The sequence below is a fragment of the Danio rerio genome, chromosome 6, assembly GCF_052040795.2.
Source record: "Danio rerio strain M-AB ecotype USA chromosome 6, GRCz13ab, whole genome shotgun sequence".
Taxonomy (NCBI): domain Eukaryota; kingdom Metazoa; phylum Chordata; class Actinopteri; order Cypriniformes; family Danionidae; genus Danio; species Danio rerio.
This window is the reverse complement of record NC_141026.1, coordinates 40,441,339-40,466,261: the sequence shown is the minus strand read 5'-3', so window position 1 is coordinate 40,466,261 and position 24,923 is coordinate 40,441,339. Positions and strand designations below refer to the sequence as shown.

The window sequence follows — 24,923 nt, the reverse complement described above, 5'->3', positions numbered from 1 at the left end:
GGATATGGAAAATTAATGTTTTTACTATTTTTGATTTTTATCAAGGAGCGGTATGGTGGCTCAGTGGTTAGCACTGTTGCCTTACAAAAAGGGCCATCAAACCCCCTTGTTTCAGCAGGGTGTTTTCACACCTCTACTTTGGAAAAAGTCAGAAAAGTGGGCGTGTCCAGCTCTGTTTAGGGGGGAGTGTCGGAGGAAGAAAAGAGGCTTGGTGTGGGAGTGTCTATTTGGGCGCGCTGAATTTCAGAGTCAAAACACACAACCACAGCGGACAATGTGACTGTGTTTACATGGACATCTGTAGTCGAATTATTTGCCAAATTATTAAATGGTGGACTTTAACTGCAGTTTGGCTCTTTCATTCAGGGAATTCATTCATGTCCCTCCCGACAAACGTGATATTTGATTCGAGGATCTGCTCTAAGCGTGTATTTTTCATGCAATGTTTGATACCGCACGGCGAATGAGAGAAAAAAAAAACTCAGCATTTCCCGGAAACTTAGATGCACACGGCAGGTAGTGTCAGAAAGCCGCGTATGTTATTCCAGTCACAAAATCCAACCTGAGGTTATAGTTTGGTTGTAACTGTTAGTGCTAACTTGTGTACACTCGGTGCAATAGTTTGTTTGATACGAATAAAATACGAACTGAATAAACAAAAAGCACTGGTCGCTCACTTACCAAATCTGTAGAGACAGGACAATCACCAGCAATTAGAGCCGCGTCTTTATTTAGAGGAGACTACAAGCGAATCCGGATCTCAGCGTTTGCAGATGAGAACAGCTCTCAGGTAAACAATAATCCTCCTTAGACACATAAGTTATTGTTGTCGCGCGTCGCGTACACTGTTAATCCACACGTGACGCCAGCTGCGCTCTCACAGAGAGAAAATGAAAACAAAACTTAACTGCAGCAAACTATAAAAGCAACACTTCACGCTTGTTTTGCCAACACAACGTGGCGTCTCTGCCGTCTACACTCTGACAGTAATGAATATTAATGAAGTTGCACAATAGAGCGCGCTGATTGGTTTGAACCAAGCCTTACTCATGCATTAATGCATCACACTTTAAGACGTAATAAGACTCACTCTGGCACAGACGCCCAGTCTGCACGCTGAAATACAGGCTATTATGTCATGGCCGTGACGCAGCTTCAAAAATTCGTTTCAAACCGGAAGTAAAATTTGCATGAAGTAACGCAAAAACAATCAATTTACACTTTTTAGTGAAATATAGGTGTCCTAATAGTGTTTTTAGCAGTGTGGGACACATATACGACTGTCAACAGCTCAAAAAATGTGTTTTGGTGTTTCGTGACCCTTACAAAAGGTCGCTAGTACAAGTCCCCGGATGAGCCGGTTGGCATTTCTGTGTGGAGTTTGCATGTTCTCCATGTGTTTGTGTGGGTTTCCTTTAGCTGTTTTGGCTTCCCCCACAGTCCAAAGACATGGGCTATAGGTGAATTGATTTAACTAAATTGGCCATGTTGTATGTGTATGAATGAGTGTGTATGGGTGTTTCAAATGTAGGCACATTCTGAAAACAAAGCCCTATATACATATCTGGAGATCGTGAATTATGTATCAGTATTAGAAATACGTATGACTGCACTGTAAAAAATTCTGTAATTTTATGGTTTATTTCCGGCAGCTGGGGTACTGAAATTTTTTTTTTTAAATAACGGCCGTTAAATTACAGACATTTACCATAAAATAACAGAGGTTGAATTAAAGAAATGTACCAGAAATTTAAATTTAAGGAAACTTCTGTAATTTAATGTCTTTTATTTTACAGTAAATTTCTGTAATTTAATTGACGTTATTCAACGTTTTTTTTTTTTTCCAGCACCCCAGCGGCCAGAAATAAACCGTAAAATGACAGATTTTTTTACAGTGTGCATTTCGTCTTGAAATGAATGCTACGGGGTAGTACAATGCGGCTCCTTTTTGCGCTTACCAGCTAACCGCTTACCTCCGCATGGACGGGCTTTCCACCTGTTACCAGTTTGTTCAGTTAGCTCGTCATGTACGTCGGTGGACTTAAGACGCAGAGAGGAGTTGACCACAGGGATTGGTTTCGAGTCTGGTAAAGAACGGTTCCAAAAAGTGGGTAAGACAAAAACAGAATCCAAAAAATAAAATAAGTAAATAGCAGGGTGACAATGTGGTAAAATGCTAAAACATGGTAAATATCAGGCAAGGGCTTTTCTTTTTATTTTTAAAACTGTTGGTTGGGTTTAGGGAAGTGGGTGGGCGGGTTAATCTGTGTTTTTTAAAACACTATTGGTTGGGTTTAGGGAGGAATGTGCGTCAGTTGATCGGTCAGTCAGTCAGTAAACAGCAGCCTCTGGCCTCTGGTGACACAAGAACAACAGGCGCGAACGGCACTCGAGAGAAATTTGAGATTAAAAAAGCATACACCGCGGCCTCTGGTGGATTCCCGAAAACAAAAAACTGCAAAATATTGTAGCTCTTGGGACGCATTTGGCACTCTCCAAAAATGTATATAGCGGTACATTTTCGGAATGGCCTGGATTGGGTGTTTCCAAGGACTGGGTTGTGGCTGAAAGGGCATTCACTGCATAAAACATATGCCAGAATAGATGGTGCTGTGGGTACCTTTGAAATAGAGACTAAGCCAAAGGAAAAGGAATGAATAAATGAACAAATGTACATAAACATCATAGTATAGATTTCTACAAAGATGTATTTTGTGGCAGATTCATTAAAATAGGTACCCCATCTGGCTTGTTGCAGTACAAATGAAGCATCTGTTCTCTACTATGATTTCCGTCTATTTTGTTTATTCTTGCTGCAAATGTTACCTCCAAATCTTCATTTCTACATTTATTTTTTACCTCGTTTGTTGCTTATTTCCTCTTGTCTTCCCTCGGCTCAGTGGTCACATCTGTGTGTGGAGCAATTAATGAGTTAGTGTGTGACATTTGACGCAGGTGCTTGTCCTCATGCTAAATGTAATGAGCAGAAACCCTCTGTCAGAGACCGCCATCTGACCTCTCACCGACTGCACATACACCATTATTACAAACATGCAATGATTTTAACCATGCTTCCTCTCTGAATTTGCAAGGGAAATTATGTTATTATTGATATTAAGGTTTCTTTATAATGTAATATAAAGGTATTGAAGGTTACTGTATTTGTGATTTTCTCATTAAAATTCCATTACTCATGTCACTTACTGTTTTGTTTACCAGTTGCTGATATGTGTTAACCATGATCCTCTGCAAGATGGTAATGACGTCCTTTAAAGTGTAAAAACTTGTAGCCATTCCTCACCAAAGAGGAAATTATAGGTCAAATTGTAATTTGATAAGATATTGAAAGTTTGGAATCTATTTAATTCCAGTGTTTGTGTAGCATAATGAACATTAGGCTATTTATTTATAAATGTTGGCAATAGCCAAAAATTTATTGTATTGGTCAAAAAAGATTTTAATTTTATGCCTAAAACAAATGTGAACCATTTACTGGTGAATTTTAAACATTAGTCTCTGTGAAAAAGTTTGTTAGGTGTTAGTATCATTATGTTTTTACTGATTTAGCGTGCTCTAAAACACATTTAGAAGACTATCCAGTGCCAGCCCACAGGGTTGAGGGGCCCTAGGTGAGATTAAAACAAAATGGGCCAACTTGTGTAAAAACTGTGAGAAGAAAGCCCAAAAAATACAATTTTAATATTTAAGTGTACACATTTTAATATATTTAACCAATAATACATATGCAAAAATATTTACTCAGATTTAAACAAATACGTTTGCAAGCCAGAAAATAGTCATTTAAATGTTAAAGTACTGTATATAAGTATGACATATATCATGAATCAAATGCATTTTTTTTTTGTAAATGAATGACATACAAATATATGTATAATTAACTAGAAATGCAGGAGACATTTTAGCTTGTTTTTACACAGAGACTTACATGAACTTTGCATTAGATGTTGGGCAGTGGGTAAAATTAGATTTTAGATTTTTTTTTTTTAATTAGACCAAATAAGGGGGAAACCTCTGTTTTTTTCAGCAGAGTGATTTTTTATTCTCACACATCACACAAGTATTTCTGTGATCGTGGGCATCGTTACTTTTATTTAAACAAGTCTTACTACTGCACTACTAAATAATGTATTAAGCATTGCAGAACATACCTTTACTTTGAACTTGCTTTTCTTCCTCTGCTTCTCTTTTTTTTTTTTCCGGCTGATGTTTGGTTTGGACACCATTACATTTCCAATTAAAATTTAATTAAGATTGATGAAAAATAGCAATGACACTTGTGTTTTATTTCTCAAGACATTAAGACACTTTTCCAAGTTTTTATCCAACGTGAACAATTTGGAGAGATATGTGTGCAGGAATATGTTACGTCATTCTAGTTCACCCAATAGCTGAGGTGATGTTATGCAAAATAGAGTGTGGTGCTGCTGGGTATGTTTCTAATACTCTCTGCTTTTATTCAAATAGTTGTTGTGCATTTATTATCATTTTCCGCTATTTGTCATGCATGAATTATACAGAGTTATTCTTTTATTAAAAGATAAAGAAGTGTAGGTTATTTTTTTCTCACTGTTGTTGTGAATGGTATTGCATTTAATGGGGACTGTCCATTGCACAACGCGCATTGTTCATAATTTAAACATTTGTGCTCATTCTCGCACTTGAGTTCTCAGTAAATATAATGTAAATATAGCATTCGAGGAGCCCTCCAAGAAACATGGGGCCCTAGGTGACCACCTATGTTGCCTGTTGCATGGGCCGCTACTGAGAAGTCAGCATACAGGAAAATACGAGATTCAAAATGAAATCTTTTTATATTTGTCCGTTTTTATTTGTATCCATATTTATTTGGTGAATAATATCGCATAAGGGTACAGACAGTGTATATTTGATTGCCTTTAGGGTGAATGAAGTCTGCATTTGCAAAAATGTCATGTGAACCGCCACAGTGCACAGATACAGTCTACTTCAGGTCAGAGATATGACAGTAAAAAGTGGATCATATGCTTGAATCGGCACGGACCACAAAACATATCAGACCTATTTAAATTATGCAGAGAGCTGTACATTATTATAGAGTTGAGAAATGTCGATTCAGACTCAGTATTGCTATTATAGACTGTGGCTTTCATTATCTGATGCACTTGACCAAAAAAGATGTGACTGGCAGAGTTGTGTTGCAAACTAAATGCTATTGTTTTTTTTTTTTTTTAGCCATGTGACCTTTGCGGAGACCTGGTGGGCAAAAGAGTTAGACTAGGATTTCCATAGAAACACATCTGTTTCAAGCTATAATTATTTGGATCATATATCCATAGAACAAAACAGAGCTATGATCACAAACTAAATTGCGGGCACTTGGGATCCATATACTGCACTCGCAGCTGTTTTTCAGTCATTTAAACTGTCCCTGTCAGAGCTCCTATTTGGCAATGTTTACATCTATCTTTTGGATAGACCTCAGGGATTTAGTCATTGGTGATGGCATTACAGCACATAAGTGTCTGCTTTTATATTTGATGTCGGTTTGTTTTGCTTACCTTAATATTTGCTGGTAGTTAAAGTCTATTCATTCACTTCTGCTATACTTTGACTTTGCATTTCAATGTACACTTTAATTGCACTTAACCTGCAAGTTAGAATAGAAGCTGTGTAAAAAGCGTGCTTACAGGTATGATAGGTGCCATCATTTTTTTATAGGTCAATGATGCTACTGTTTGCATAAATCCATAAATGATATTCACTGTCTAAAATGCTGGGTTCCACACAATTGACTTGTATTGGGCCAACATGAAGGAATTAAGTTAGCCTATTAGTTTTTACAAATTTTAACTTGATTAAAAATTAAACAATTAAGTTAAAATCAAATCAAATATGCGTTGTTTCAGCTCATTTTAACTAAGTAGTTTGAACATACAGCAAATCTCTTTTTTAAGTGTTGCACAACAATTATGTCTATGGTATGTCCCAGCCTTTTCTTGTTTCAGTTGGAACACATTCCAAAGGACCATATCACAATGTGCACTTAAGTCATAGTCATATTGCCGGATTTGCAAAATTGAGTTGAGATTATTGTTGACCCCGAGCCATACATTCAGAGGATGTGAGATTTTTTAATATAGCCAACCGGAAGGTTCATCTTCTGCCTGTGTTTTAGGGGCCTGACAGTCTGAACATGTCAAGAGAGTTTAAGCATTCAGGCACAAAGAATTGTGTCATTAATAATTTTATTATTATTATTATTTATACAGTGAAGATGTTGTAGTGTCATTTTAAGTTTGATTATTCAATTTCTGTACCTGAATACTGTTAAACAGAAAACCATAAAGCATTCTTGCTTGTAATTTATTTATTTATTTATTATTTGATGCATTATTCCCTTTCCTGTGGCAAACAATCTGAATTTATGAATTCTTTCCAAATATATATATATATATATATATATATATATATATATATATATATATATATATATATATATATATATATATATCAGAAAAACAAAATAGCACAATGTCAGATTTTTCCAATATTGTTCTAACCCCGGTGAATCACTTAAGACAGCGTGACTTATTATTAGTAACATATAATAAGGGACATTAGTCATTCAATTTTTAATGAGAAAACAGCAAATACAGTAACTCACTACAATAGTCCATTATTCGACATCATGAAATAAAACAGAAATCAGGTATGATTTTGAATAATGATATTTATTAAGCATTTATTGACCTTATTTTTTACGTACGAGCGGATGCAGCCATTGAAATCTTTTTGGCTCGAGATTCATTCACTTCCATTGATTTAAAGGCATATAAACAGTTGTTATGCTGCTTCATGTTGCAAACTGATATGTTCTAGTATATTAAACACACTGAACTTAAACTCTGAAAACTGAACTGACACTGCTTCAATTTACTATAATATTCTATGTGAAGCTGCTTTGACACAATCTACATTGTAAAAGCGCTAAAGAAATAAAGGTGAATTGAACTGAACTGAATGTTCTGATTATATCACTTATATAATTTATATAATATACTCTTGTTTTTTTTATTTATATAACATAAAATTAATACAATATACAATTTTTAGGTATAGTCATGAACACAGTTGTTTGTAGAGAGAGTAATTTGACCATTTTCTGCAGTTTATCATTCAATGAATTGGAAGTTTTTAATCACATTAACTATAGTACACTTCTGCTTTGCAGATTAAGGTCAATAGCATAGGTTGAAAATGGTGCCCTGTTTAGCAGGTAGTGTTAATCATGCTTTATATCCATGCAGTAATAACAGTTTATCATTGATTCATAACTGACCAGGGTGAATGGAGGCAAAAAGTGTCACAGAAGCCACTGGTGAAAGTGAAGAAAAAAAATGCACCAAAATAACAATAAAGAAAAATAAACTATACAATATTTACAACGTATCTACAGGCTTGTTCAGCTAAATCAAGGCTATGACCTGAACAAAATCTGTTAGCAATACTCTGCCACAACACCACACAACCTGCTCCTACAACTACCCACCGAGAGTAAAGGTTTGGGGCCATTTTATATTATTGGCCCCGCCCATGGGTTCAACCATTTTATGGGTTGTAGGTTAACATGGAGACAAAAAAAATACACAAAAAGACATTAAACAAAAGTATAAATCAATGCAAGTAAATGCATGCGCATAAAAAACTCAAAATACAACACAACAAATAACCAAATATAAACAACAAAACAGAGATTATTAATCACTGACCAGGGGTCGTGACCCTGATGATGTCATCCAAAATGGTTGCTCTGCAGTGAAGGCGGGAAAAAACTGTATAAATGTCTTTGTTTGACCTGTAAACAGGTTTGGTGCTGAGAAATGGAAACTGGTAAGTGTATGCAATCTTTCTATGTTTGGTTAATAAATAATGTTTAAAAGAAAATGTGTCTGTAGTTATTTCAGTGTGAATGGGAAGATGATATGAGCTATTGTTTGACATGAAATGGAGATTTTTACATAAACAAAATGCTAACTTTGACAATAAAACAACCTATACACATTACAAAAACATGCACAATACAGATAACACAACAAAGGTCCATGTTTAAAATTATGTTTTTAATGTATGAGTACAATGTGATGTATGTTTGTCAGTCACAGTGTCTTTGGTTTTACACTGACAATAATGCATTGTAAAGAAGTTCTTAATCAATGGTGAATACCTTTACAAACCCTTAACAAAGGGAACTTTGTATGTAAAGTATTACTGCAGTTGTGTATGAGAGAGTGAAGGTGTGTGGATGATTATCCTCCACCTTAATGATGTTAGCAGGGAGAGATCTATATATATTATTTGGAAGAGCAGTCTAACATTCAGAATGTGTGTCCATCTCCAAACACTAAGCTCATTAACTTTATTGCACCTCATCATAGCATAGCAACAATATCTGTCTAATTTGTATCATTGCTGTAAATTGAAAGCAATTATAAACTGTAAATGTAATTTTCCAGCAGCGGAATAGGACATTGGATGATGAACTGTGACTTACGCGAGTAATGAAATATTCATGGTACATTGCTGTTATTTCCCATATCGTGCTCATAGTCGACAGCTGAGTGTTTTAGGGCTTTATAATTAATCAAACATTCCCAATAAAAGTTTTAAACAGGTACAAAGTATTGCTCTTGTGCCTGATAAATGCTTAATGTTTTAAGAGTGTGTATACTCTATTTAGAAGTATGGTCTTGGTTTAAAATCAAAGCAGACTGTGCAGTCGAGTCAAAACACGAAAAAATAAGGACAAAATGGTTAAAGTCTAGTTCAAAGTCAGTTGAGGATGTTTTAAAAGATGTAAGATGTTTTCATTTGTGCATTGCAAGTGAATGGTGACTGCAGCTGAATATTTCAAAAATGATTCTCAAAACAACATTTCCAATGAATGCAACTTTCTCAAGGCCTGAAAAGTATGATTTTTTTTAAGCTGCATTGAGACTGCATCTGTTCCACTTATATTATATCATTTCATTTACTAATTAAATTTAATAGTACATTTAAATTCACCATGTGTTTATACAGTTACAGTGCCCAGCTCCCCTCAAAGAGCTCTCTTTTAAATTCATATTTGTATATAGGAAGCTTTACAAATATATATATATATATATATATATATATATATATATATATATATATATATATATTATTTGTGCATAAGTTAAGTTTGTGCATTAGTTAAGTCAGTACTGAAGCCAAATATGGAAATAATCTAACAAAAAAATATGATAACAGTCCAAAAAAATGTGTACACCAACATTTATGTTAGGGGAAAAATAAATTCAAATGTAAAAAATAGGAAAAAATCAAGAGAAACAAAATATATCTGTTTAATAAATCTGTTTTGTTCAAATGCATATTGTTAAGTGTGACGATAAATCATAGAAATATTGGTGTCTGTGATGCAGCAAGTTCAGAGACTATCGTGTACAGCATGGTTTTAAATTAAACTAACTCTAATGTGTTATATGACTAAAAAGTGGTCATAAACAAATAGTTTCTCAATTCAAATGAGTAGCAGCTTAGACTTGGAAACAGTATTTTATATGTCACAACAAGCAGATAGAAGTGTCTTTAATGCAGGGGTGGGCAAACAGTTCTGGAGAGTTTAGCTGCAACACTAATTAAACACACCTGAACATGCTAATCAGTGTCTTTAAGATTACTAGAAGTCTAAAAGCAGGTGTGTGTGATTAGAGTTGGAGCTAAACTGTGCAGGACACCAACCCTCTAGGACCAAGTTTGCTCACCCCTGCATTAAGGCAAGTCATTTTACTCTGCGACCACCTTTGAAACGCCTATGTTCTGGCATTCTGTCTGAATGGGAAAACATCAAAATCTCCAAAACTGTTTGCCAAGCTTACGATTACCTTACATATCTGGAACCATGTTTCTCAGTGATGGGTTGCAGCTGGAAGAGCATCTGCTGCGTAAAACATATGCTGCATAAGATGGTGGTTTATTCCACTGTGGTGACCCCAGATTAATAAAGTGACTAAGCTAAAACGAGAATGAATGAATGAATGAATGAATGAATGAATGAATTTGGACCATCAATAAACTTAAACAACAAATGTCTCATAGGTTTCATTTTTAAACATTTAAATCAAACAAAATCTGCATTTTTTTTCAGGTTGCCTGAGCTAAAGGGCATGCGCATTCGAAAGGAATGAGATCACGACACCATCCTTATTTATGGCCATTCTACACATTTGCTGTGTCTCAGTTCACATACTTATACTATGCCCTAAAAGTACAGTATGTACATTTTTTATTTTTTTAAACAATTTTACTGAAGCCTTTCAACGGTTGGTCTCACTTGTCAGCCGTGTTTGTGGTTTGTTTCCACTTTTTACCTGAGCTTGCAGTTTTAAAACAAATTCACATCCAATGTGCAATGTAGTGTGGACAATATTATCAGTATTGACGCTTCTACACTTTGAATTTCAATCGGAAATAGTAAACCATCCGGGAACCTTTGGCATACTCTTTTCAACACTACGGTTTGCAACATACTAATTCTATTTTTAAGTACTATTTAGAAAGGATAGCTTGCGAATTGCGATGCAACAACAATCATCCTCTGGATAATGATTGTCTGATTGCAGCTTGGAACAAGTAATTCGCAACTTGGTCTTGATGGCGAATCTCCTCCAGAAATGAAAGTTATTCAAAGTTTACTAGTTTGTTGGCATTTGAGTAGTTATTGCTGCCATGTGATGTACGTATGACAGGACAGACTGTATTGCACCTTGCGTTGTCGTGAATTCGGACTTCTTATCAATTAGAAATGATCCGACCGGAGGTTTTGAATATCAGAAAATAGACTTTATTCTCCATAATAAAGCCGAGAAAGAGCAGAGCAGACCTCATAGCATTCTCCTCCTGCTCCTTCTAAAGTCTCTACTGCTCCTTCAAAAGTCTCTGTGTTTTTTACAATATTTATACAGGTTATTTTGACACACCCCTAGGAGTCTCATTTTAACTTTTAACCATTTTAGGATAGGTTTTTACTCTAGGTGGCCCTGTTATTCTTGGCTCTCAGCCCACTAGCTCATGTCAACAGAGATGTTACAGGTCTGTGTCAGCAACTGTTTTGACACCAAAGTTCTCTCTCCATAGATGCAACTTTTGCAAACGGACTAAGTTTTTACATACATTGTCATGATAGCATAATCACTTGATAATATGTTACTCACTCTAAGCTTCATACAATTATTTAACATATATAATCAGTGCTTTACATATTCAGTTATACACAACCAGTCATTCAGTCATTCTTCTGCTAGTGTTGCTCCTGTGCAGACATACTCATCTTACACAGACACATCACTGTATTTTTAACACAGGCTGGCATGTTTGCTGCAAACACTACATACATTTTGAGAAGAGAAAATTAACTGCTTTACACTTAGAAAATACTTCACACAGAGAGAATAAAATCTTCTTCAGCGTTCGTTTCATACAGATTACAAAACCAGAAAACTTTTGTTTTCAAGTGTAGTGTACATTTAAAAGCACAGATTTCAAGCTTTATTTGGACATATTTCTTATGCCTTTGAAACAAGTATTCACTGAGATTCCAGTGTATTTGTTGACCAGCAAACTGTCGTAAAATTACACGTCTGGTCTTAGCTTCTCCCCTGGAGAAACCTCAGTCTACAATGATTAATTATTTGCTTCTGTACTTCTAGGCAGGTCTTCATTCACCATATTGACCGTTACACTTTCTCCATTCAAAACTATTTGAGTGACATGTCTTGTGTGTTCTAGTCTTTGGTTACAGTTTTCATTTAAGCTTGACGGATTTAAAGCACAGTTAAATATGAGCTATGACTGAAACCTTAAGCTATAATTACCACAATGCATGTTTGTTTTGAGAATAGCTATTAAAAAGTAAAAATTAGCAGTGTATTTGAATTTTTATTTATTTATTGACATTGACATGTTAATTAAAAGTGACAGTAAAAACATCTACAGTGCAATGTTATTATATATGTCATCACATAAATGCTTTTCCTACAAAACACAATTTTGAAAGTTCATATTTCTAAACATCATGCAGCACATCTGTTTTCAACACTGACTTTAACAAGAAATATGACATAAAAAGTGAAGTGTCTAAAGAAAGGGGAAGTAAAAATGAAAATTCATATAAATGACATTTGAATACACTAAGAGCGTTTGGGCAGTCTCATTTTAGAGATGATGTGACCATCCATCTGCATGTGAGATTATTTGAATAGATTAACCATGATAAGCTGTAATATGTGTGCATCAAATTTGATCTAGTACTATCTCTAGACAGCATGTAAGATATCAAGGCAAGTGACAGTGTTAATTCCTGCACAGATGGTGATTTTCATTTAATGCACACTCAGTGAAGAAGGCATTTAGGAAATGAGAGGAGAGATTGAAAATGTCATGCTCATATTTAAGAGTAAGCACACCTGAGGGGCTTTTGCCCACTCTAGCACGGACGGATAGAAGTGACCAAAGGTTGGCTAAGGCAAAGATGCTGATGGAAAGGGGAATGTTTTTGACGTATATTCCTCAGATTACAAATTAATACAATACAATACAATATAACATAATATAACACCTATTTTTCAACCTTTTTTTATTTACTTTCTCTGAAATAATCTTCCATAATCTAAAAAAATAGATTTTAAATTGCTTTTATTATTTTATATGTAGTTTACACAGTGCATGTTTAAAGTACAATTTATTATTATGAAAATTAAAAATGTTTGTTGAGGACACCTGAGAAAATGTGCAAAATTGTTTTAAAGCATATAAAAAACTCAAAACCTTCCTGACATTCTGGACGTAGAATTAAAAAAAAAGTTTTGATATAAAATTAAAAACCATTTTAGAAATTGTTTGTAATTATTACATTATATAAATTGCATATTAAAATATTATTTAATTTAATACATTGTAGATTGTGTCAAAGCAGCTTAATATAGAAAAAAAAGCTCTAATAAATTGCAATTCTATTGTGTATTTTGTCTTTTATACTCTAAAATATTGAGAAATTACAAATATTTTCTTTACATCTGAAATATTTTCATTATTTTATATTTAGCATTTTCTTCACTGTCAACACTTTATGCTTTGCTATAATAAGAAGTTAATCATTAATCGTTTGTTGTTTTTATGAAGAATGAACCCTTCCTTCTCTTTGTCTCCAGAAAATGCTTTCCTTATGGAGGGTTGTCAGACCAGGCTTTCACTCATATTGAAATGAGGATTTCAGTTGCTAATTATTATTGTATTATTACTGTATTATATAATTATTGTATTATATAAATTGCATATTAAAATAGTATTTTATTTAATGTATATTATTACCCAAACGTTTCAATAAATTTCATCTTTATTTCTATACCGCTTTTACAATGCAGATTGTGTCAATCTAGCTCAACACAGAAACAGAATAAGTTCTATAAACTGCAATTCTATTGCTTATTTAGTCTTTTATACTCTAAAATATTGAGAAATTAGAAATATTTTCTTTGCAACTGAAATATTTTTATCCTTTTATATATATTTTTTATTATTTTTTATTATAGATTTTTTTACAAATTACATTTTCGTTAAAAATCAGTTTTAGGCATCCCACTCTTTCATGGACACCAAATTCAAGGACTTTTAAGGAATTTTTAAATCACTAATATTGTCAACCCAGCACCTTCGTAATTCACAACCCCAGCATGTAGCGCCATAAAAGTCGTTCCTGTACTTTTCACTTTACACTTGATATTTACATTAAAATAATGATTAATGTTATGTTTGTTTATTAACATAATTATTAGATTTTGAATGTCATTTTTTAAAAATGTTGACTGTTTTAAACAACAGTCAGTTGTCAGTTTAAGTCATTTTTTTAAACAACAGTTTAAGTCATGTTTAAAGAATGTTAATACAATTAGTTGAACTCAATACAGGCAATATTTAAATGTGGTTTCTGAAGTATTGATTAAATAATTTTTTTTCATTGTTCATGTATAAATTTGAAATTTTTTTATTAAAAACTTCTTAGTTTTTTTGTTCAGGCTTGAAAGCAGAACAGTACAATTGGCAAAATAACATCATAAACTTTAAACTCAAGCACTTTCAAGGACCAATGTTTGTTTTTAAGTATTTTCCAGGCCTTGAATTCATATGTCTGAAAATCAAGCAGTTTCAAGAAGCGTTGGAACCCTGCAGTTTCATGCTTTCATTTAGCAATTTTTCTTCAGCTTAGTCCCTTTATTTATCATGTGTCACCACAGCGGAATGAACTGCCAACTTATTAAGCATATGTTATACACAGTGGATGCCCTTCCAGCTGGAAACATCTACTCTCACATACATCACGGCCAATTCAGCGTATTCAATTTATCTATAGCGCATGTCTTTGGACTGTGGGGAAAATGGGAGCACTCAGAGAAAACCCAAATGAACACAGGAGAACATGCAAACTTCACACAGAAATGCCAAATGACCTACAGTAGCTGGGACTTGAACCAGTGACCCTCTTGCTGTGAGGCGATAGTGCTAACCACTGAGCCATCATGCCGTGTCAGTAACTTTCATTACTATAAACAAAATCTATTTTTCTTGAGAACAGTTTCAGGTTGAGATCTAATGCATTACCTTCACTGTCAACACTATATGCTATGCTATAATAAGAAGTTAATCATACTTGACTCTTTGTATTTTTGTCAGTTTGTTGTTTTTGTGAAGAATGAACCCTTCCTTCTTCTCTTTGTCTCCAGAAAATGCTTTCCTAATGGAAGGTTGTCAGACCAGGCTTTCACTCATATTGAAATGAGGATTTCCGTTCCTTTGCTCCAACTTTCCACTTCATCTTGCAGAAGTGACGAGTGCTGTTCAGCTAGACTTTAATAGCCGAAAAGAAAATGAATGAATTAATGAATATCTCCCTAGATGCTAATGGTCTAATCTAATTTAATGATTTATGCTAAGCTAAACTTAAAGTGCTTCCATCAGGCCTGTATCAGCTGCATGGATTCAAAAACGGTAAAACTCAACTCTTTAACTCTTGTAAAATGAGCCAAAATTTCCAAACATCTGAGTTTTTCTTTAACCTCCTAGGGCTTAGTACCGGTGAACAGCACATTTTAGCTCTTATGTCTTATGTTTTATATTTTGTTATAGACACACAGTGTCATTCTGCAACTGTTTTGCAGCATATGAAATGTCACACACACTATTTTAACTGTCCAAAATGTGCAAAAAACATTTGTATTTACTGATAGTCAAAACATTTTCAAAAATGTGTGTATGTGCTATTAATGCATTAAAAACAGTCAGGAAAAAACTGCTGTGTTCAAGGCAGAAATAAAGAGATTTTCATTCTATTACACAAAAGTGACTTTATTGTGTTTTATGGAAATTCAGATCACAAACATGGACATAATTTTTCTCTAAAAGTACATAATATTAAAAGATGATACTTAGGTTTTATACTAATTAGGTTCCAATGAGCCCAAATAGCAAAAAGAAATAAAAAATGCATGTAAAAAAAATGTGCTCCAAAAGCAGTGACGCAATGCACATTTAGCACATATGAGGATTCAAAACTTGCAGTTTCTCACTTCCACCATTAGCAATCAGTATTTTTTTTTAATGACAATACCACATACTTTAGCTTCTTATCAGAACTTCTGTCCAATCAAAGGCTGTTTAGCATCTGAAGCTTCGTGCTTGCTACAAGATACCATTGATACAATTAAAACAAGGAATCAAGACTGGCAGAGCTGTCAAACAAACAAACACTATAGACCGTTTCAATATGCCTATATCATTGTTCCATGAACAGTTTCTGCTTGCCGTCAAACTATTTTAGAACTGAAACAAGATGTTAACACAGCTGTCATTAAAAATGTATCAATATGTGGAGCTTTCTGGGTTCTTAGAAGTTAAAATCCAAAACAGAGAATACATTAGGACTACTGTTTTTGTTTACATTCCTCAAAATGGTGTGGGAGGAGTTTTTTGATTTTACCTGCCCTATCTTCATGTTTCAGTTGAAATTCCAATGCATATTTCAAAGTATTTTAGGGCACTTTTTAAGTGGCTTACACATTGGATATATATTGTAGATAACAACAACAACAGAGTGAAAGAGTTCTGTGGCTGTATTATGAAACACTTCAACATGGCTGATGTCATCTTTCTTTCTTTCTTTCTCTGCAGTTAAACCGACAGTCATTGATGTCGACATCTACGTAAATAGCATTGGACCAGTGTCATCTATAAATATGGTGAGTGGAGGCATTTCAATTAAGCGCTGCTATTTTGGTTGTTATGGATATCTTTGTTGGATTGTTTTATAGGACAATATAAAAAATAATAATTCTGAGCCTATACATGTTTTTTACATATTATTTTAAAATATAAATATTTTTATTATTTTACATTAAACATTATGAAATAAATACTTTATTTGCATATAATGAAAAAAGTAACACTAAAACTATTACTATATTATGTGCATGTGATAAAACCCTATAATACTAAAGTTGCATTCACAGTTGTTCACACAGTCTTGTTTTAGTATTCATTTATATGATATTGACATCATTGATGATTTTTTTTTTATTTAAATATTTTTTTGTTTTCGGTTTTAAAATATGTTGTTACTGCTTGGCTTTTTTCCCAATTTGGGTTTCCCTCATTTTTGAAGTTTGCATCTTTTATTCTGTGATTATCCTGTTAAACTTGAATTAAAATGAGACTTGAGACAGTCTGTATTAGAACCAATAGAAAAATACAGATTATGTAGTGTACTGAAACTTCAATTAGAATCGAAAATTTGAAACAACCTGCATGCACATTGTTACGTTCCTACAAAGGTCCTGGGTCAAAAAATAGAAACAAACAAGTGAAGAAAGAGGGGAGAGTATTTTAAGTTAACTGTCTTCAGGCCCAGAATTACCAGACAACACATTCTTGATCAAAAAGTTGATCACCATCAGGCAATCATTTTTTACTTGCATTTAAATGATTAAAAAAAAAAACTTAATAATTATAACAATAATAATAATAATATAAAGAATAGTTTTTAAAGAACATAATGCAAAAACAAAAAATATTACAACAGGATATGGAAGTACAAAAATAACAAACAAAAAAGATCCAAAAACTAATTTAAATGCAAACTAACTTTAACAAAAGAAAAATTCCCAAAAGAAAAATACAAAGTAATTCCCTTTCTTCCTGCCTATGCACCAAATCAGAAGAAAAAGGTTTAAATTAACAAAGGACACTCTACATCTTACTTATACTGTAAAAAAACAAATCATTCACGTTATTAATAAAGGTAGTGCATGAGTCACAGGCCAATGTGTCTGGGACTGGCACAGATCAACTGAGATGTGTAGAATTTTTACCAAAGTACTGTATTTGTCAAATTTTTCAGGCAGTTGTTCTTTCTTATCTAGATTATTCTCCAGTGATATGGTCGAATGCATCAAGTTAAGACTTAGATAAGTTGCAGTTAGTCTGGAATAGAGCTGCACGACTAATTGTACACTGCAATAAAAGAGTTCATATTATGAAAATGCATGAAACTTTAGGTTTGTAATTGGTGAAGGATGGGGAAATTGTTTCTCTGCTATGTTTCATAAGAAATATTTCTGTGTCAAGAGTTCCAAGTGTATTGTACTGTCAACTTTTGTGTAGTAATGCTAGTCATCATTTTAACACCAGGCATGCATTAAAAGGACATTTTTTGCTTCCCATTTCAAAAACTAATGCAAAGCAGCAGACTGTAATGTATAGAGGAATGAAAACATGGAATGAATTGCGATCAGACATTACATGCTTTGTAACATCCTTAAGTAAAATGAAGTTTAAAAAATCGTTTAAGAAATATTTAATGGAACAATATTATGTAGATCGTTGATCTGGATGCTATGTATGAATTTTGTATTTTAACATTTTTTTTGGTCTTTGTTGTTATGTATTCAAGTAATTTCTGTTATGTTCAATGGACCCCAGGAAGAATAGCCACTACCTTGTTTTCAGTTGAAATTTTGCTCCTTAAATGTCTTTTCTCCATTTTTTAGCTATTCTTTCTTTCTCTTTTTTTCTTTCTTTCTTTCTTTCTTTCTTTCTTTCTTTCTTTCTTTCTTTCTCCTTTCTTTCTTTCTTTCTTTCTTTCTTTCTTTCTTTCTTTCTTTCTCCTTTCTTTCTTTCTCTTTCTTTCTTTCTCTTTCTTTCTTTCTTTCTTTCTTTCTTTCTTTCTTTCTTTCTTTCTTTCTTTCTTTCTTTCTTTCTTTCTTTACGTTTTAGTATAATGATTATTATATGGATTCATTAATTTATTTTATGAAATTATTATTCTTTTAAAATGATAAACATTTATTCTAAGTGACTTGACTTTTGAAGAATATCCACTTTCCATGAAACAGCATACGTAATAAGCATTAATTTTATTCTGAATTATTCCTGTAATGTCTTTTTTTTTTTTTTTGGTCCATTTCTCAACCACTCTCACTTTCCCTCTGTCACACCTTTAACAGTCCCATAGGTGACACGTTGCTGTAGGTTTGAGTTGAAAGCAGGGCCACTAGTGAACCACTGCTACAGCTTTATCTCCCCCGAGGCACAGAAAAGCTTCAGGGGAAAGAACGAAAAAAAGTAGGAAAAGTAAGAGAATATAAAGACTTGAACTTAAACTGTGACACATTGTAGAAAGCAGCTGAGGAAAGGAATCTCTCTCTTTTTTAGCTTCTGATATAATAGTTCTTCATAAAAATTCATTGACTCTTATAAAAAATTAAATAAAGCAGCTTCTTATTCTTTCTCTCCGATGGATATCATATATAAATGCGAACAACGGGTGACAGATCTCTTCAAATTGATGTTAAATTCCTCTGAAGCTCAATACTGTCTTTGGCTCCCCGATACATGAGATTCATCCTTGAAAATTCGAGTGTGTTTTCACTTCCAATTATTACGGTCCGGAGCTCAAAGAGCGAGAGGGAACGGCTGGATAATGAGAAGCGCCCAAAACAACCACCTGAAGAAGCAGCAACAACAATCGATCGCTCTGTCACTTAACAGCATTTTAAGGGCTGTTTTAAAGTCTTAAGGGAGATATTTCTTAGAATTCAGTGCAGACACAAATATTAAAGGGTGTTAAAAGATTTCAAGGTCCAAATATCAAGTTCAAGGAAAGACGCTGCCAGTGAATATCGAATAATACAATGGAATAATTAATAAGTTTTCCAGTTTTCTAAAGTTTTCTAAATTATTTTGTTAAAATCTGAATGAAATCCAAATGTATCTTTGGTGTTATATGTATGTACTTTTGCTCTTAGCGGATAATTAACTGTATGAACCGTATTTGGCATGCTGTCCCGGGGAAGGGCTCTGAGCTCGGAAAGATTCTTGAGCCTGGGGCTCTTCCCTTAAAGGAGAGAGAGGGGTCAGAGCTCAGGCCTGGTTGTGCAAAACCCCCCTATTCTCTTCAGCTGAAGGCAGAAGGGGAAGTGGATTCAGGGTGGTGAAGGGATGCTGAGAAATAAAGAGATGTCTGAGCTATGGTGATTTCAACAAAGGCTCATTCTAAAATCGCAGCCCTATACGTTTCTGGAGATAGCAAATTATGTAGCCAGAAGGACATATGGCTGCATTTCGTTTTTAAAATGAATGTTACGGGGCGGTATGACTTTTTTTTTTTTTTTTTTGTGCTTACCATCTGAGCGCTTACGTCTGTATGCACAGCTTTCCTGCTGTTACCAGTTTGTCCAGTTATCTTGCCATGTATGTTGGTGGATTTGAGGTGCAGAGACAACTTGACCACTATGACGGAGGTCAAGTCCAGCAAAGAACGGTTACAGAAAGCAGGTATGAAAAAACAGAATCCAAAAAATAAAGTAAACATCTAAATAACATGGTGACAATGTGGTAAAATCTGAAATCGTGGTAAAAAAATAAGCGAGGGATTTTCTTTTTCAGTATTGCGGTTGGGTTTAGGGAAGTGTGTGGGTTGGACAGTCGGTGCGTTTGAAAACACTATTGGTTGGGTTTAGAGAAGGAGGAGAGTGGGTCAGTCGGTCAGTCAGTCAGTCAGTCAAACAGTCAGGCAACAGCTGCCTCTGGTGGATTTACACGAGAAGAGCAGGCACTAACGGCACTCGCGAGAGAAATTTGAGATCTGAAAAGCGTACACAGTGGCCTCTTGTGGATTCACGAAAACAAAAAACTGCAAAAAAAACCATTGCTCTGGGGACGTATTTAGCACTCTCCAGAAATGTAAATAGAGGTAGGTTTTCAGAATGAACCTGTGTTGGAGGATTTGGTTATTTATAAGGATTGTTCTTACTGATTGGATAGGCTAGATTTTATTTTCGCCGTGATAGCAGTACATATTTTACTAGATATTTTTCAAGATAGTGGTATTCAGCTTAAAGTGTAATTTAAAGGCTTAGCTAGGTTAATTAGGTTAACTAGTTAGGGTAATTAGGCAAATCATTGTATAACAGTGATTTGTTCTGTAGAAACTCAAAAAACTATTGTTTAAAAGGGCTCATAATATTGACAATAAAATGTTTGTTTTTAAAAAAAAAAAACTTCTATTACAATTTTTATTCTAGCCAAAATAAATCAAATAGTACTTTCTCCAGAAGAAAAAAAAACAAAAAACATTATGAATTACTGTGAAAAGTTTCTTGGTCTGTTAAATATAATTTGGGAAATATTTGAAAAAGAAAAGAAAAATCAGAAGAGGGCTAATCATTTTGACTTTAGCTGCATGACTTAAGTAATGATGTGGCAAAAATGACATTCTTAACTTCCATGTCAAGGTGACTTTGAAATATGTAAATGTCTTTGTTTTCTTGGTTCTGTGCATCTTGTCAGGCTTAAAACAGCTACTAGGCTACGGCATTTTATAGGTGAAAATGTGGAGAAATGCAGTGTAAAAATTTTCTCCGATCTTATTCATATGTAATAAGAATGTTAACCTGGGATTTAGGAAGGTACAGTGTAACGTCGTCTACAGTCTCATTAACCTTAGGCATAGTATAAGCAGTGTGAATGTGATTATACATAAAGCAGGATTCTGTTTATCTGGGGTTTAGGATCCACCAAGAATAACAATTTCAAGCTCTTTTAAAAAGTAGAAAATATAATTATTAGAAGTCCCGTTTTTACAACGAATGAAGCCCATTTTAATGATTATTTTTCTGTTTAATTGGCAAGTAAGGATTTCCATTTAGCCTTAAGATGTTTATGAATCTGAGCTCAGACATTAATAAGATGCATTAAAAGTAACTTGTAAAAGTAAAAACGCTTTTTAAAAGCAAAAAAGCCCAAAATGAACTGGTGAAAATAGTGTTTTTGCCTGCAGTGTCTCACCATAAGTTCAAAACACTGGCTTTTTTTTTTAGACTGACATTTGAATAGAACAGAGGTCATGACCCCAGTCATGCATATTCACATGCTTTATTTGCATATTCAGGTAGCAAAACAGCTAGAAAAAAAATGTTTCATTCCTCAGAGGTATTTGGCATTCAGGGTGGCATGAATGGAAGTCAATTAACATGAGATATCCAACTATCTTCCTATCTTTTCATTTCTGTTTATTGCTCAGGGTTTTATGAGTTGTCAGAATGCGAGGAACATTTAAATGTGCTTACGGTAATCTATTATCTGGTGCTCTATGGCACCGTGTCTTTCCATCTCCCAATATCTCATTTATTGTCGTTGACAATTTCATTTTCTAGAAATGCCGCACACAAGAACGTTGTCAGGCAGGTTATTTGCACATCTGTGATACCCATGACCAGCTCAGCCAACAAAGCAAATTTCATTTTTTATTTTCTGCAGCTGGTCTTCATGCCGTCCTCCATAGTAAATAAAAAGTGTTTTGCATAACAAAGGAAAAAGCTGTTATATTGTTGAACTATATAAAATAAATATACAGGGTTTGTTGCCTATACTTTATGTAAGATATGAAAGGGATAGTTGCTACATGTTGTAGGTGACTTTTTTTTCTTCTCGTAGAAATTTGAAACTGAAACTGTGATCCTTGGACCATATGCCACATGCACATTGTAGATCATAAAACTTTTGATCTTTTTAAAGCAAAATTAATATCAGTGGCTCCTGATGATACATTGAGATTTTGAATCAGGGCTCTAGACTGTGACTATCTGGCTGCATTTTTTTTTTCTGTCTGATCGCCTTTTTAGTGTTCTTTTTTTCTGTATTTGTGGCATGTAATTGTTTTATAGTATTTATGTAGATATAAATTAGATTATTGCAATTTAAATAACAAAAGCCATTTTGTAAAAAAAAAAAAAAAAAAAAAAAAAAAAATATATATATATATATATATATATATATATATATATATATATATATATATATATATATATATATATATATATATATATATATATATATTTATTTAAAATAATAATAATAATAATAATAAAAATAATGAATTCGGGTTCTTTATCTGTGTAAAATCGAAATGAAATATGTGTATGTTGTATCATGCTATCATTTACACATATTTATTTTTTTAATTCATTTTTATTTTAGTTTAAGTTGCATTTATTATTTTAAATTATGAAACCTATATCCATATGTTAGAAAAATGAGACTCGCAAGCAGACTTCTGTATTGACATGTTTTGGTTGTTTTGCAGTCAAACAGTGTCTTCAAGAAGTCTTACAGTCTGCATGTCCAAAATGAGTCTAAAACAAGTCTGATTTGAGACAGAGCTGTCCTGTCTAAATTATGTTTTAGGAGGGGCAGTGTATAGAAAACAGGCATGAATAATTTTAGTTGAGAATCTTGTTTTAGGATCTTGAATAGATCCTGCCCTGGCCAGCTTGAAAGTATTACCCAAAGACAAAGGAACAGTCGTTGGGATCCTGCCTTTAGCATTTGCAACACTTAGGCTCAGCCAGTGCTCAGAAAGCAAGAGGTTTTAATATCTTTCACACCCTAGCTAGAGTTTTTAAAGAAATATATAATTATTAATTATAGAATTTATTTTCTATCACATGGTAACTTGTTAAACTAATTTTGATTTTGTCTTTTCGATTTTTTTCAGTTAATGTTTTACTGATAACATAAGTCCTAATTCAGACTATTAACTAATGACTACTGGCTTATTACCTTTATATTACTAATGTACGGCTGTTTATTAGTACTTAAATAACATATCTTATTCTACATCCAGCTGTTAATAAGTGCAAATGAACAGTTTATTGAGCTAAAATTCCTAATTAATGGTTTGTTAATAAAGAGAATTGTACCATATATTAAAATGTCACCATTTTATTTCAAGTAAAATGATTTTAATAAATAAATGATTTTAGTTTGATACAGTAGTTTTCATTTATTACTTTTTACCATGGCAGTGGTATTTTAATACTAATGTTATCACAATGTACAAAAGCAGGATTAATGAGATGTTACAATATAACAAATATTATAGTCAATTTAATCTAAATGAATTTACATCCACATCACTTAACTTACAAGTTAATTGCTACTGTCAACTGACTAACTTACATTGTCAACTAAATAACATTCATTCATTTTCCTTCAGCTTAGTGCCTTATTTATCATGGGTCGCCACAGCTGAATAAACCACCAACTACTCCGGCATATGCTTTACACAGCAGATAACTTTCCAGGCGGAACCCAGTACTCCCATACACTCTCTCATTCACACAGAGACTCACACACTACAACCAATTTTATTAACCCATTTCACTTATACCAAATGTCTCTGGACTGTGGGGGAAACCAGAGCACCTGGAGGAAACCCAGAAAATGCAAACTCCCCACAGAAAGGCCTGCTGGCCCATCTGGGACTCAAACCAGTGACCTTCTTGCTGTGGGGTGACAGTGCTAACCACTAAGCCACCCTGTTACCATTAAATAACAAAACATAATAAATTAAATATATGGCACTGAATCAGGGTCTGGTGCCTCATCACCATGCTCAACTCCTGCTGTTTGAGCTTTTCCTTTGTTGAGCCGCTGCTAAATGAGATTGTGTGGAAACAGTAGAAGAAACTCCTCCGCATCAGCAGCTCTGGGTCCAGTGGGAGGGTTTTGGTTGCGCTGTGGAACTGAACCACTAAATGCTCTTCTAGCGTCATCATGCTGCGTGAGTCGAGTCTGACGTTCAGGGAAATTGCAACCCTTCTGTAGCAGTTTTTAGAATGTTTGAGGAAAATAATCATAATTTTAGAAAAAAAAAGTATGAAGTCATGTCAAACAACCAATTTAAGATAAGTAGGAGCTTTGGCCAGCAGGTTGCACTGAAACCTGCTTTAACAAATGTACATCAATTCATTCATATATTCATTTTCTTTTCGGCTTAGCTCCTTTATTATTAAGGAGTCGCCACAGCAGAATGAACCACCAACTTATCCAGCATACATTGTGTTTACACAGCAGATGCCCTTACAGCCGCAATTCAAACCTGGGAAACCGATACTCTCTTACATTGACAGTCATACACTACAGCAAATTTTAGCTTATTTGATTCACCTATAGCTCATGTCTTTGGACTGTGGGGGAAACTGGAGCACCTGGAGGAAACATGAGGTGAACATGCAAACTCTGCATATAAATGTCAACTGACCCAGCCGGGGCTCGAACCAGCGACTTTTAAATATTTGTTTATTATTATTGGCAAAATGCATTAATTTTATAAAACATATGATTTAAAACACTGCAAAATATAATGTGGAAGTGAAAAATAAGGTATGGCTTTTAGCAGTGGGACATAAATAACAGTGTTACCTTTGTCCTCATAGGAACTCTTGTCATTTAAATCTATTTTACATTTTAAACTAAAAAAATCAGAGATTGCAAAT

General features: G+C 33.9%; 1 protein-coding gene across 4 annotated transcripts in view; it reads left to right on the top strand.

Moving 5' to 3' along the window:
* Window positions 1-24,923, top strand: part of gabrg3 (gamma-aminobutyric acid type A receptor subunit gamma3) — a 234,166-nt gene that overhangs the window by 63,816 nt on the left and 145,427 nt on the right. For 2 of the 4 annotated variants that reach the window (XM_087257622.1, XM_087257623.1), the window contains exons 1-2: window positions 9,755-9,815; window positions 16,261-16,328. In XM_087257622.1, coding sequence (XP_087113748.1) covers window positions 16,326-16,328 — 3 coding nt within the window. In that variant the 5' untranslated portion in view covers window positions 9,755-9,815; window positions 16,261-16,325. Of the gene's footprint in view, window positions 1-9,754; window positions 9,816-16,260; window positions 16,329-24,923 lie in introns of those variants that run through there. The other 2 variants (XM_087257620.1, XM_087257621.1) reach the window with 1 other exon arrangement.